Below are 14,216 nucleotides of genomic sequence, written 5' to 3' on the forward strand. Positions count from 1 at the left end.
TTTACTTCAGTGGATCTCTGAGGTTGAAATGGAATTATCAGCATGTTTTTGCTTTCTGTAAACTAGACTACTTTGTGTGGAAATGCATAAAATAAATGAACTGTGGAAGAGGTGTTCAAGCTTTTCCTCACTTAAAAAACCTGCAAATACAGGTATGGGTGGAAAAAGTCTAAAAGCTTCTGTTTTCCATCTCTGCCCTTCCCTTCCTCTTCCACTGGTCTCTTACTTTTGTAAATGAAGGTGATATAAGAGAAGGCTAAGGGCAGTTATTGCTTCCTCTAGGAAGGACTGTCCCATGTATGTTTCCTCAAGAGTGTTTGCCCTGTGCATCTGATGGCCATGGAGACAGAGGCAAGCCTGGCTTTTCTGGCATGGACTCCTCCCTCCAACAGATTTTCACTGTGCAACTTTACATTTTAGGTTACTGCCCACTTTGCTGCCTAGTGTCATTCTTGCCAATAACACATGCAAAGAATAGTTACTAGAAATAGTTACTAGAATTTTAAGGTTTAAGTCACTATATTTCAAACAGGAAAAAAAGCCCAATTCTAGGTGTAGTAGGCTGACCCTGAGTAGATGCTAGGCACCCACCAAAGCTGCTCTATCACTCTGGTCTGGAACTACATAGAGGAGAAAATGTTCACAGAAGTTTGTGAATTGAGATAAGGTCCAGGAGACATCATTCACAAATACTGTCATGGGCAAAACAGACTCAACTAAACCTAAACCTAATGTAAGAGAAATTATTGTTCCACAATTTTCCATTGGAAGACATTGCCACCACATTGCAATTAGAGAACACTTTGATGCAGTCATTGGAAATAAAAAAGATTTGCTATTGACCATCCCATTCTAACAGCTCTGCAGTAAACGCTGGTGCCAGTTCTACACAGGTAAGTTTCAGAAGAATTTTTCTTTTGAGCAAAAGGAGTGAGGAGAAAGATGCAATAGGACAGCAATCTCCAGAACCTTTGCTGTCTCAGGAAATGGCCTGTGTAAAACTAAACTGACCTGAAACTAAAAAGGCAATTAATTGCCTTCTGGGGAGACTACCAGGTGATAAGCACCAGTGGTTTGAGGAGGGAGTGGGGAGGCTTTTTAAGTGTACCAAAAGGACTTAATGCATATTTAATGTAAAATGTTACTGCTTTTAGCATAAAATTATTTTGATCTGTCTGTCTTCTCTCTCTTCCGGACTTGGCTGGGCCATGTACAAATCCCAATCATTCAACAGTACTGGAGAGTAGATAGTATTTACCTCAATAATGGTAGTTTCTTTTCGATTCTTTCTAACCCTCAATTCAGATGATGGTTCGAAGCCAACGCCTACCATGGAAACCCAGCCTATTTTCGATGGAGAAGGTAAGAACATCCCTTACAATAACAACAAAAAAAGCTACTTCCCTCTCCCTTTTCTCTAGGATTTATGGTTCAAATGCTTTCTATATCCTGCAAAGCAAACAAGCCAGTGAATCTCATAAGTTATCCAAATTTTAGAGTGCCCTTGGGACCTCAGGCATTTTCCCTAATCCTTTTGCATCCTCCCCACTTTTCTGGAATCCAGCAATAACACCAGTTGATCAGACTCCTGGTATAATCTTGGAGGAAAAAGTATGTCTCAGCAAGTAAAAAAAAGGTGCATCAAATCAGAAGTGGCCACTTCCTTTAGATTGTCCTTACCCCCTTACTATCTCCACTCTGCTGATACTAATACTGGGAGTTTCATAACCTCTGCAATGTGTTACAGCCTCACAAAAGGAAGGGTAATGCTAAACCGCAGCTTGTGAATGTTGACTTGGAAGAAAATTGCTGGGAGGTTTCTTTATTTAGCAAATGCTTTCATTGACGCACATACTATTTAAGCAAATGAAGTCATTGTCCTGGGCCCACTTAATTCATGGCCCACCCAGGCAGTTTCCTTCTCAAATAGGCAATCTTGCAATTGTATTATTTTGGAGAGGGAATATCGGACCTTAGTCTATTGGAAGCCTTTAAACAAGGATAAAATGGCTGTCAGCACAGAGGTCAAGCCTTTTACACATACAAATATCAATACCAGTGAGAATTGTGCTCCTTTGGTAGTGAATGGGCCTAACAGCAACTGCTTATATCTTGTATATTGCTTGGAAGCAGTGCCTGTTTTCTACAGGTTTAAACCCACAACCATTGTAGTGAAGCTACGGGCTGAAGTATGAACCACTCTGTGACCCATCTGAAACTGTAGACCATAAAGCAGTGAGGCAAAGCCTGTGCATTTTCATAGGGGACTGCTGTATTTCATGCATTTTTTAAGCTGGATCAAAGGCAGAAATGGAGACTACTGAGCAAGAGTAGGAGGTACTTTTTAATTGATATTTCCTGCTTTCTTGTAGAAATGGGTGGTGGGGTTTTATTGTTGCTAAAATAAACATATTTAATGGCGAGATACTGTAGTTCTGTCACTTCATATTTAGTGATTGTAGATTTGTAACAATCTTCTTGTGAGCTTTAAGAAACAGCAAAGCTCTCAGAGAAAAAGCACACTCAAATAAACAAAAGGGACTGAAGCCATGCTGGCTCTCTCTTGTTTATATCAAAACAGAATTCCTCCTGGCAGTAAGCTGATATTGTATTAAATTACTGTTGTCAATCACAAACTTCTGACCTTTAAGTTTTCCTCTGAGAGGGTACCCATAGATATATAAAAGAAAGAATGTGCTAGTAGAATGCATGAGTGAGATGATGTGGTTACTACAGCCTGTTCAGAAGCTCCTTCTAGGAGAGTTTCAACATTTTGGTAATTCAAATAGAACTGGAAAAAGTTCTTGAAGTGGTGTAGTGAACACACCTTTTCCGGTTCTGATGACAGGCAGAATCTGAAAAAAAGTGTTATTCTGCCTTCCATGAAAAACATTTTCAATCAAAAACCTTCACATTGATTTGTAGGTGAACTCCAGTCTGATAAATGGGCTTGGACTGAATGATGAAAGATTGACTCTCAAAAACATTGCAATATATTATTCAAGACCTTATCTCCAAGACTTTGAGAGAGCATGACTAGTGCAATGGCCTCCTGTTGTATTAGCAGTGTCCCTTATGACTCTGGAGAACAGACAGACAGGCAGGTTAATCAGACTATGCACTGATGAATAATCTCTTCTATGTTTGTCACTTTATTTTGTCATCTCTATTAGTAAAATAAATAGATTTCAGTGGTGGCTGTAAGATTAAACAATTAATGGTGTGATTCTTGGGGTGTCCTGTGCAGCACCGGGAGTTGGACCTCAATGATTCTTGTGGGTCCCTTCCAGTTCAGGATATTCTGTGATTCTAAAGTCCTGAGCAACCTGGTCTGTTCTTGAAGCTGACCCTGTCTGGAGCAGAAGGTTGGACCAGACACCTCAGGATGTCATCCTGAATAATCCCTTGATCCTATCCGAGCAAACATGTTGTGATGCTTCACTAGAAGACTCTCCCAGTGTCTTGGGTAGGTCTTCCTGAGGAATGGCTTGTACTTGGTGTCTGACACAAATGACAGAAAACAGCAAAACAGTTATCAATTCACCTGTCAGGTCTGAAATCTTCATAGATGTTCAATGCAGTAAAGTTCACATCCCATTCCACTTCACTGAATTTGAGAACTGATACGTTCCTGTAAACCTATATATTCAAAGTCAGGCAGCCAGGGTGGAGCTGGTATCAACATGAATGGACAGTAACAATGTAGATTTTTTTTTTCATGTTTTGCCTTTGGTTGCCTACCTTCCATACACAAGGGGCTGACTTTTTTCAAAGGGCATTCCATACACTCATCTGCCCCTGAAATGTGTGATACCTCTTGGACTTCGGCAACTCTAAGATGAAGATTCACCTTTCCCATGTTTTCATCTACATTAGAGGATAATGGAAATTCACATTTCATGCATAAGTTCCCCTCCCACTCCCTACCATCTTCCCTGAGGGCATAACAGAGCGGTGCCAGAGATAATGTAAATCAGATAACTTAAACTCTCCCATCCAAGGTTTGAATCATAACACAGCCATCTCTCTAAAAATTATTTCATATTATTATAATGCAGATCTTAGAGATGTTTATAGTGAATCTTTTTTAGGACAATATTCTCCTCTGCTGAAGAGTGTCTTATTAATGTCCTTGGTATAGTTTTGAAATTATATATTCCCTCCTGCACTTCTAGGCTCTGTTATTTTGTTTTCACCATCTATTTAGTTTCTATGTGCAAGGTGTAATAATTTCCTAAATATCCTCTTTACACATCTCTTCATTTTGGTAAACATCACCTCTTAATTCAGTGGGAATCTACTCTGTTGTTCAGAGGTGCCTATAATCCAAAAAGATGTCCAGGTTACCTGGATTGAAAATACATTTTTTATGGTAGATTCCAAGGAATTGATTTCCTTTTCTTTATCTTTCTCTTTTTTTCACAAAATTGCTTTTTGTGCACCTTTCAACCTCACTGAAAGATGTACACCATTGTATTTCTAAAGGCCTTCATCATTCTTCAGCATCTATTGACTTTGATTGTCCCTCCTTTTTCAGCTGTAGACAGCTGACCATATGGAATCATGGTCCATATGGTGCAGATTCAGAGCTAAATTTCATCCCAGATACAGGAGTTTAAGCCCCTTTTGGGGGCAACTACCTCAAATTAAACATTGGGTAAGAGCTAGGAAGGGGAGAAGCACACAAGTAGAAATAGTCCATAAACCAAAGCATGTAGGTATATGTATTTATAGAAGCATATGATGGCTGAATGTTGATAAAATAGTGTAGTGAATCTGGCAGATGAGGCATTTTTTTGTATTCCAGCAGCAGTAAAAGTTTAACAGTGTTCAACCTATACTTCCTTGTGAAAAAAATGCCCTGAACACAATTACTATGATGCCTCCAATCAATGTGGCTGAAAATATTTAGGAAGGAGAAATTAATTTTCTTTTTTTTTCATGTTCTTGTAATTTATAATCAGTTTCTCTTTACTCAGCCAGCTTCCCCTTTGCTGAGCAGATCCATGTAAATGTCAGCAAGGAAAACTCATGTGAAAAGTTCTTAGAGGAACTTAGGAAAAACCTCAGGATGTCCTACTCAGGCTGTGTTCTTGTGGAAACTGACATTTTTTTCAGAAACTATCAGTCCTGAAAATGTCACATGAGGTGCTCTAGCCCATGGTAGCAAGTACTGCTTTGCTCAGTTCTAATCAAATTCTGAGGTTATGTCATTTCTGTGGCTTAGGGCAGGTTCAGATATGTTTTGAAGTTGATTATAACACCTCAGAGGAGGTGCTCTAAGCCCTTTTTTTCCACAAATTTATGTTTGGGTGTCTTGGTTAGTGCATCAGACATGCTTTTCTAACCAGAACCTATTTCTTTAACAGACTTCCTTTCAAGTCTTTCCAGAAATATCTTCACGTCTCTGCCTATTTATTTCGGATTTTGTTGTTGCTTGTTTTAGGGAACTGACTGTGGCCAGACCTACTTGGGCTGTTAAAACAAAATTTAAGGTCTGGATTGACTGTTTAAAATCTGGATTTCTGGGGGAAACAGCATATACTATAGCACCCAATGCAATGTTTGTGATCTCTTAGTCTTGAGGAAAAAGACTTTTTGAGAAGTTAGGAAGTGGGGATTAGAGGGAGGAAAAAAAGAGTTTTGCCAGCAGAGATATACTTTCTGAAACAGGAAGATAATGAGAGAACCTTGTGGAAGATTTACAAATGGTGGTTTATAAGAGTTGGAAGGTTTGAGGAAGACCTCACCAGGGGATTAACCTGTCTGTACGAAGATGATAGATCAGTTATGGCATGATTGTAGGTGACATCTTGTTTTCTGTGAAGAGAGACTGAAAGGATTGAGGTTGTTCAGAAGACACCTTCTAGCACCTTCCAGTCCCTGAAGCCAGCCTACAAGAGAGCTGGAAAGGGACTTTTTACAAGAGCATGTAGTGACAGGATAAGGGGGGACAGCTTCGAACTGAAAGAGAGTAGGTTTGGATTAGGTATGAGGAAAAAATTCTTTACTGGGGTGGTCAGGCACTGGAACCAGTTGCCCTGAGAAGCTGTGACTGCCCCATCACTGGAAGTGTTCAAGACTAGATTGGATGGAGCTTAGAGCAAACTGGTCTAGTGGAAGCTGTCCCTACCCATGGCAGGGGGATTGGAATAAGATGTTCTTTAAGGTCCCTTCCACTCCAAACCATGCTATGATACTGAGTAACTATCATGTGTATTTTTACTGGTTGCTGCAGTTTCTTTAAGGCTGTTATTTTTATTCTTTCAGAAATCACAGCACCTACCCTTTGGATTAAGCACTTGGTCATCAAAGATTCCAAAATGAACAGCTCTAATATAAGGAATTCAGGTAACGTTCCATCTGAAAAAAATATTATTTTAACTAGTCTGTAGCTCCTTACCATCTGTTCTTGTTTCATTCTTTTTTCACAGGGTTTCATTCTTTCTGCTAGGGTTACTTGCAGCCCAGGCTATAAAGTAATTTCAGATAAGGTCCTTTTTTGTGGCCAAATCAATGTGTGATGTGTGATGAAGGATGTTTGTTTCCACAAACGTAACTGGGGAATCTCTTAATTTCTTAATATGTTAATTCATTTTAGTCATCTGTCATCTTTATTCTGTTTGCTGTTCAGCATGGATATATGAACTGGGGCATTTGGCTGAAAGATCTGGGCTGTCATTTTGGTCTAAGCATTTGCAAAAAATACAAAAAGAGGCTTCTTTGCTAGTGAATTCAAGATTCTTCTCTGCAGGGGATATTTTTTGATAGAGAAATTAGCAGATTATTTCACAACTAAAGGTGGTTTAATTGTGTGTGAGCCTAAGAAAATGTTGAGATTGTTTTGTGGGTAGTGGAGTGGATGAGGGAAGACCAAAGCCTAAAAAACAGCAAAGAAGAGATCATAAACATGAGTGGGAAAAGGGGAAGCAGGAAGACATGAAGTCAGAGTGTAAAACTTGAGACTGGAGATGCGGGTGAAATGGTGGAGTCATTGAAATGAGAAGAAACTGGAGAATCTGAAGAGAAAGGTTAGGGATTCTTAGTAAGAATGGTTTCTGTCTGATATTTTTACTGAGGTGGGAGAAATTAAAGCATTAAGGGGAATATAAGAGAACAAAATTGCTTTAAGAAGCCATGGGTTTACTTTAAGATTTGTATAGGAGATGCTGCTATTACATATATTTTATGAAGCATACATGCCTAGAATGGCTGTTGGAATAATTCCAGTCACCTAAACAGATAAATTGTTATATCTCGAAGTGCCTCATCATCTGGTATTTCTGGATTAGCTAGAGAATATTCATGACAGTTCCTTTAACCTTCCTCTGCCACTTCCAAGCTTCAGGGTGAAATCAGTGCTAGGTTGGGTGAAACTCTCTTGCTGCAGAATGAAGAGCTCTTGGCAGGAAGACAGCCAGCATTGCCCAGACCACAGTTTTAACAAGTCTCTTGAGCTTCACCTCCCAGCTGTTTTTATAGCAGGGTGGTCTGTGTAGGATCTGCCAGCGGGAGTCATCCAGAAGCTTCAGATGATGTGTGAGTATCAGCATCCTTCTTTAAGGATGTCTTTCAGGGGAGAGCAAACACAGCTTCTGTTTTTTGTCAGCTGCTGGGACATCCAGCAGCTGACAGTACAATTGAAGGTGACAGTGTAATATTAAAATCCTTTGTAATGGGTCCTACCTATCTTGGAGACCAACTTTCTTTCTAATACAGAAAACCTCATAGCTGTAACGGAAAGAAGAGTGAGCGCTAGGAGGTTGCAAACAGACTTGGGAGCAGGAGGATCTGTCTTCCACCCTTTCTTGGCCTGACAGAGCCAAAGTAGGCTGGCTTTTATGTTGTAAAGGCAATCACTTTGATAGTTTAGTTAGGAAGCTGCCTGATGTGAACTGGAATTTTGTCCACAGAAACGTTCCTTGTGTGACTTTGCTTTTGCTCACTTTTTTCAGTTGTTTCTGATGTCAGTTCTGTTACTCAGACAAAATTATTGTGAGTGCATATTACAAAGGAAAAATAAATGATCTTGTGGAAAATTCAAGAGCTGTGTAAAAGGTGGTTTATACAGCAAGCTAAAAGGAGACATGTGGTTCATCTGAGTCAGCCTTACTGATTGCTCTGATGCTCGCTTGCTGTAGGGTCTCGTTAAAAGACTGGGTTGACAACTTTTATCCCCAGATTTCCCCACTGGGCCATACAGATACACAGCCATTACAGTTTCTCACAAATTATTAAGAAATAATACTGCCTAGAGCTATGGTTTAGGTGGTATAAAGTGTGGGCTACTTCAGCCTTTTTCTTTAAAATAGTGAAGCCTAGCCACCTTGTTTAGTATCTTTCATTCTTTTCATCCCTTGTAATATATGTTAAAGGCAATGTACAGTAGGTAGGATCAAACTGCAGAGAACTGGGGGGGATAATTATAATTTAGAATCATGTTTCTTCAAGTGTCTTTGAGTCTATCTTGGCTGTAGATGATGAAACAGCTGTCATGATATGGGCATGCAAAACTGAGGGATGTTTTTAATTGCCTTTGGCCCAATTTGAAATGCTAATGCTTAGCGCTTTTCCATTTTTTTAAATGTAGTTTTAAAGGTTTAGGATAAGTTTTGCTAGCACAAGATTTGGACTCTCCAGTTCTTGTTGCCTCAGCTGTATTGTCTATCCAGGCTTACACTTACAGTCTTGGAGCAGATATAGCCTTGTATGCTTTTGCAGCAGTTTAATGGGATCGCTGAAATTGGAAGTGAGAAAAGAGTAAAGACCTGGTAGGTCATCTAATCTACTGCCTTAGGGCTAGTGAATGTTTATACTGTAAAGAGAGCAGCATTTTCTACTGTACCATAAATGCCTTAGATAATAAAGATTTTATTTCTTCCCAAAGGAAGTTGTTCTGCTCTCTGAATTCAATCTCAGATTTTTTTCTTTTCATAATATCCAGCCTAACTCATCTTTTACTTCCTATTCCTTGGAGTCTGTATAGCGAAACACTTCGCTCTGATCTCTTTTCTCCCTGTGGTGATTATATGGCCCTGTCCTTTTAAAATACTGCTGTCAGAGGATGTGTGCTGTTCTCTAATCAGCACTGACACTGGACATCTTAGAAAGCAAGCACCATTGCTATGTCAGCCATGAGGAGAATTTCAGAATTGCTGTATGGAGTCAAATAGACTCTTTAATTTGCTGTCATTGTCTCTGGTCAGTGTTAGGTGAGCCACCCACCAGGCAGCTGAGCATTGCAGAGCTGGTGGCACCCCATGTAATATATGCTGCCTGTCTCCTGTAAGGGCTGCATTTGAAATCTGAGTATTCCATCTTCTGTTTAGTGTTGACAAACAGAAGAGGTTCTTCTGAAACTGATCTCATTTTTTTTGAAGCACTTATGTTTTGTTTGGCTTGTGTAAATCCTAATGAAGCTAGGGATCAGGAAAAGCAGAATGACTCCAGCCTGGTGATTAGAGCACTTGACTGAGAATCTATATGTCTCCAGGCATTTTGCCAGTGAGTTTTTCTATGCTCAGTAAAAGAGCATTGCTAGGAGGGATTGCTATTACCCCAGCCCACCTTAAAGAATTAAATAGCACCCTTTTCTCAGTAGGGTGAGATGCAGGTTCAAACCTTCTCAGCTAGATGCAGGAACCAAAATATGACCATCTGGACTGTTGCACAGCAGAAAAGTTGTTTTTCTACACTTAAAAATGACATTTTTTGTGTGTATGAATCTTGCAAGTGCCAAATTTTTCTTTTTGGGGCAAGTAAAAGGTCTAGATCAATACAGTATTATTGTGACAAGATGACAAAGATATTTTTTGCTGCTTCTCCCTTTTCCCAAACATGCACATCCACATGTGCAGGCACATGGATACCTTAAGCTAACTAAGACAGTTACCAAGCACTGCTCTCTGTGATGCGTTGTTTTTAACACTGCCAGGGCAGGAGGTGATTCAGGTGGGGTTCTTGCAATGGCTGTTCTTTAATCAACATGGCTGGCAACTGTCTTTTCATTCTACTTTTACTGTTTCAGCCTCTTCCCCTCACCTCCAACCTATTTCAGCCTGAAACAGTCCAAGTGATTATTTTTTCTTAAGTTCTTGATCTAGGGAAGCATTTGATAATGCTTTCCACTTCCAAGAAATCTAATGGTTGCTTTTTTAGGAGCACCCCATCTCCACTGAGGAATCCACGGATTTTCCTCACTTCCAGAGTTGGGTTATCTCCAAATTCACTTGTGCTACTTAATGATTTGGTTTTAGTTAGCAAGAGTTTCCAGCCTGTATCCAGCTTACCGTGACAACCTTTAAGAAAACCACAGAATGATGTAATGAGCCCCTGCATGGAAAAATAAACAGCTCTGGAGAAACCAGCAGTAGCAGCCTCAAGTAAATATTCTTCAGTCACTGGGGTTTTGAAAATGACGTTATTTGAAAGGAAGAATGAGTAATATATTAAGGTTAGCAGCTGAAGACAGGTTTCTGTGTGCTCTGCCTAGTTCAGAAAAAAAAAAAAAAAGAAAAAAAAAAAAAAAAAAAAGAAAAAAACCCATAGCTGTTTGTTTCAAAATCTTGCTTGGTGAATGGGGACTAATTCCATGTGGCCTGTTCTGTTCAGCTCTGGCACTCAGGCATTGTGCTGGCATCTCATGATGGCATTCCAGTGATAGATCTTTTTCCTGTCTATCTTAGTGGACAGAGTATAACTGAATGAGCTTTGAAAACAAGAATGGTGGTATTCACATTTCTTTTTCTTAATTGAGTCAACTTGAAACCCAAACATTAGGGCTTTTCAAAGGGGGAAACAACTTGAAAACTTCACATCTGTATATATTCCCCCCTCCACCTGAAAGGGAGTCTCTTAATTCTTGGGTGCAGTTTGTCTCCAGAGAACTAACTGCACAGTGAAGTGCGATGTGATTCTATCAAGTGTTATTACCAGGACCTGAGTTCTTTGGTTTGTCTGTGTTCCTTAAGGGGTCTTTTTTCCCACTTGCAGGAAAAAAAAGAAGATAAGAAAACATCCATGGCACCCCCAAAAACATTCTCTCTAGTGCTCAGTTAGGCAGTTACACCATTTTCCTGCATGGCTTTCTTATTGATCAGGGGTAGTAACTGCCCCAAGGGCTAATGTACTCTTGGGTATGTTGCCTTATCCATATGGAGGCTTTCTGCGATCACGTGCATTAAAAAGGAGTCTGCTTGAGATCATATCGCAAATCTGCGTAGTTCCTCTTGATAAGGTGAGATGAACATATAACGAGACAGAGCTTGAGAAGGAAGCTCTTTTCAAGGAAGCTATTTTTGGGATACCCCAAAAATAGCCAAGGTTAGACAAGAGTTTAATTTGTTATTAGGACTTTCTTTTTCAGAGGTGAGGATAAATGGAAAGAGCTTGAATGCCTATGTTATTTTCTAGAGTGGGGAGACCTTGCACCTGTCTGTTGAATGTACAGTTACCTGGAGTTGGAGCAAATTTCTTCATGCCTTGGAAATGTGGAACACTGCAGAGAACAGGGAGCCACAGGTAGATTCAGATGAGGTTCTTGAAAAACAAAACAATGTTATTCATGGGGGTAATTCCACACCTGTCTTTATCCTGCCTTCTCAGCCTTATTCCTTAGGTGTCTTGTCCTACTCTTGGTGCACAGCACTTTCCACTTTGTTATTTAAAGACATGAGACCATGGTCTTCTGCTACTTCTGCTGCTTTTTTCCTATTTTCCACTCCTACTAAACTAGTCATGTTAGTTTGAAACTGACTCTCTCTCTCTCAGTGCCAGTTCTGTTAATGTTACTGTCCAAATGTCTAATACAGGACTGTAGGCTCTTCCCCAAGATCTGTGGCTGGTTAGTGTTAGTCAGGATACTGAGGAAAGGAGATAGCTATTACTTTGTCAGGAAAGTAGGTTGGTTTTAAAGGGGCTGTAGTCAGGAATAATTGTGCTTTAGAGATGTCTGAATAAGATGTTATGGTGGCATTTGAATTGGAAAATTCTGGTGCCTAGGGATGACATTCTAATGCTGACTCCTTGGTAAACATTTTTGTGCTTCTGTCTTCTCTGGGCATAACACCTGGGATTAGTTAAAAGCTTTTGAATTTCTTCCTAGCTGAAAAGGAAAAAAATGCCATTGATGGTGTCAAGAACACGAGTTAATGGGAGGGAACCAGTGTGCCAGAAAGCTTTTGTCTTTTCTACTGTCCTCTTCTAATGTATCCTTCTTCATTCTTTTCCTGCATCTTGAGCCAGTACCTCCCAACACAGTGCTCCTCTAACCTGTCAAAGCTATTGGCCTAAAAGTCTGTGACTGTTGTCCCATCTGCCACAACTAGTTATCTTCAGACCTCTATATTAGTCCTCCCAGCTCTTCTTTTGGTGAGGATTTGTTTTGGTTTTGTTTTGAATTAATTTTAGTATAGATTCTGGCTTGGTACCAAATAAAGCAATTTCAAGAGAAGCTCCTGTTTAGTATGAAATGCATACTTACTAATTCCATTACATTTTCATTTTATTTGCTGAGTTCCTGTTTCCTTGCAAGCCAAAATGTGATGTTTCTTCCTTACTTATTATCCATCCCTTCCCTCTGGCTCCATCTCTGGTGCAGGCATCCTTTCCTGTGTTGGCTGCTGCTTGGGAGGCCTCTGTCTCTTCTTCCCTTCTGGAAGTTCTGAGAAGGATGATATATGTGATGCCCAAGGGTGATTCTCCCACAGTCTCAGTGTGACAGGTGTGTGTGGTGAAGAAGGGAGTATGTAGGAGAGAGCAGAAGCAGGGGGAATGGAAGAATCTAGGACCAGGACCCTTCCCAGACAACCAGCAAACAAAGTCATAAATAACATGCCATTGGGGACCAGTTAATCTGCTCTATGAAAAGGTGCAAAGTATACAAGTGGGAAAAATAACATTGTATAATAATCAGCATGCAACCATAGGTGTTAAACCATATGCAGCTAGGCAAATAAATGAAGCTCCCCCTGAGAGCTGTGCAATAAATCATTCCCAAAGAATTCAGTCACTCCCCCCTCCTTATCCCCCAAAGAAAGAAAATAAATTACTTTAGATGTGGAGTCATAACTACTACTCTGCAGCTGCCAGTTAAGGCAAGTGGACAAGGAGCTGTAGGAGAAGGGGCAAAGATGTAAGAAGCTGGGGTAAAAGGGGAAATAGAAAACAGCACCGCTTTTAAAACCACTGGGGATTTGGTGGGGAAGGGAAAGGAAATAAGCTCCACCACCAGGCATTACCTGAACATACAGACCCAAACTGAGAGCGGTCAACTTTGTGGAGTTTGTTTTGCTTTTTAGCAGAAGCCGGTTCAGATTGAAGGGGCTGCATTGATTTGCTGGAGTAATTCCTTAGCAGCACAGTCTCCTTGCTGTTTGTAATAGCAGCATTCAGCACAGGCTCATTTGTGCATCTGCACTTCAGACATCCATTTGAATGTATGCTGATGCCTGCAGAAAGGCTGCACATTGACTCACCTTCCCGCCTCTCTTGGAATGGTCCTGTCAAATTCACCACATTTCTGAGGTACCACAATTAAGGAGGAGCTGTTTCAAGGTAACTATGATTACTAGCTCCCAGATAACCTCTGGAAAATGTTTAGACCTAGGCAGGCTTCTCCTGAAACCGAAAGCCCTGGTGGGTCTTATAAGTGACAAGTGAAGAAAAAAAAGGGTTCAAAACACAGGTCAGTGTATCCCTATGAGCATCTGCTGCCCACAGAGTTGTCCAAGAAGGCCATGAATATTGCCTAGTTCAGCATAAGGCTGTGAAGGAGAAGAGCATTCTCCAGAGCTTTGGAAAACCCTACCCCTCCATGGGGGTGTGTGTTGGACATCACACTGATGAAGTGGGAGCAGTTTCTCTGTCCCATGGCTGATGTCTGAATGACATGTTACGTCACTGAACTTCCAAAGCCCGGATATTCTCTGCAGAGACAGCTGACTCTAGGTAAATATCCAAAAGTGACTGCTAGCTTCCTGTCAGAGGCAATTCCCTCAGCCTCCTTGTAAAATGCGAAGTACTGCAGGAAAAAACTGCTCTGTCACTTCGTGAAAAGGCTCATCACACTGCCTCTCTTGCCTTCTGTTCCTCACCAGTAGTAGCATTAAATATAATGTTGCTGTAGGTAGGAAGACCAGTCTGAACCACTTTTTACCTGCCTGTGACTGCTTGAAAACTGTGAGTTTTCAAAGACTTTTTGTTTGGTGTCCTATAAT

General features: G+C 40.4%; 1 protein-coding gene across 11 annotated transcripts in view; it reads left to right on the plus strand.

The window, feature by feature from the left end:
• Window positions 1-14,216, plus strand: part of SMOC1 (SPARC related modular calcium binding 1) — a 164,117-nt gene that overhangs the window by 113,504 nt on the left and 36,397 nt on the right. For 8 of the 11 annotated variants that reach the window (XM_053979827.1, XM_053979820.1, XM_053979824.1 and 5 more), the window contains 2 exons: window positions 1,273-1,362; window positions 6,271-6,351. The exons of 1 other annotated variant lie outside the window; for it this stretch is intronic. In XM_053979827.1, the coding sequence (XP_053835802.1) occupies window positions 1,273-1,362; window positions 6,271-6,351 (171 nt within the window). The remainder of the gene's footprint in view (window positions 1-1,272; window positions 1,363-6,270; window positions 6,352-14,216) is intronic. 2 more of the 11 variants (XM_053979821.1, XM_053979825.1) reach the window with 2 other exon arrangements.

The sequence above is a fragment of the Vidua macroura genome, chromosome 6, assembly GCF_024509145.1.
Source record: "Vidua macroura isolate BioBank_ID:100142 chromosome 6, ASM2450914v1, whole genome shotgun sequence".
NCBI lineage: Eukaryota > Metazoa > Chordata > Aves > Passeriformes > Viduidae > Vidua > Vidua macroura.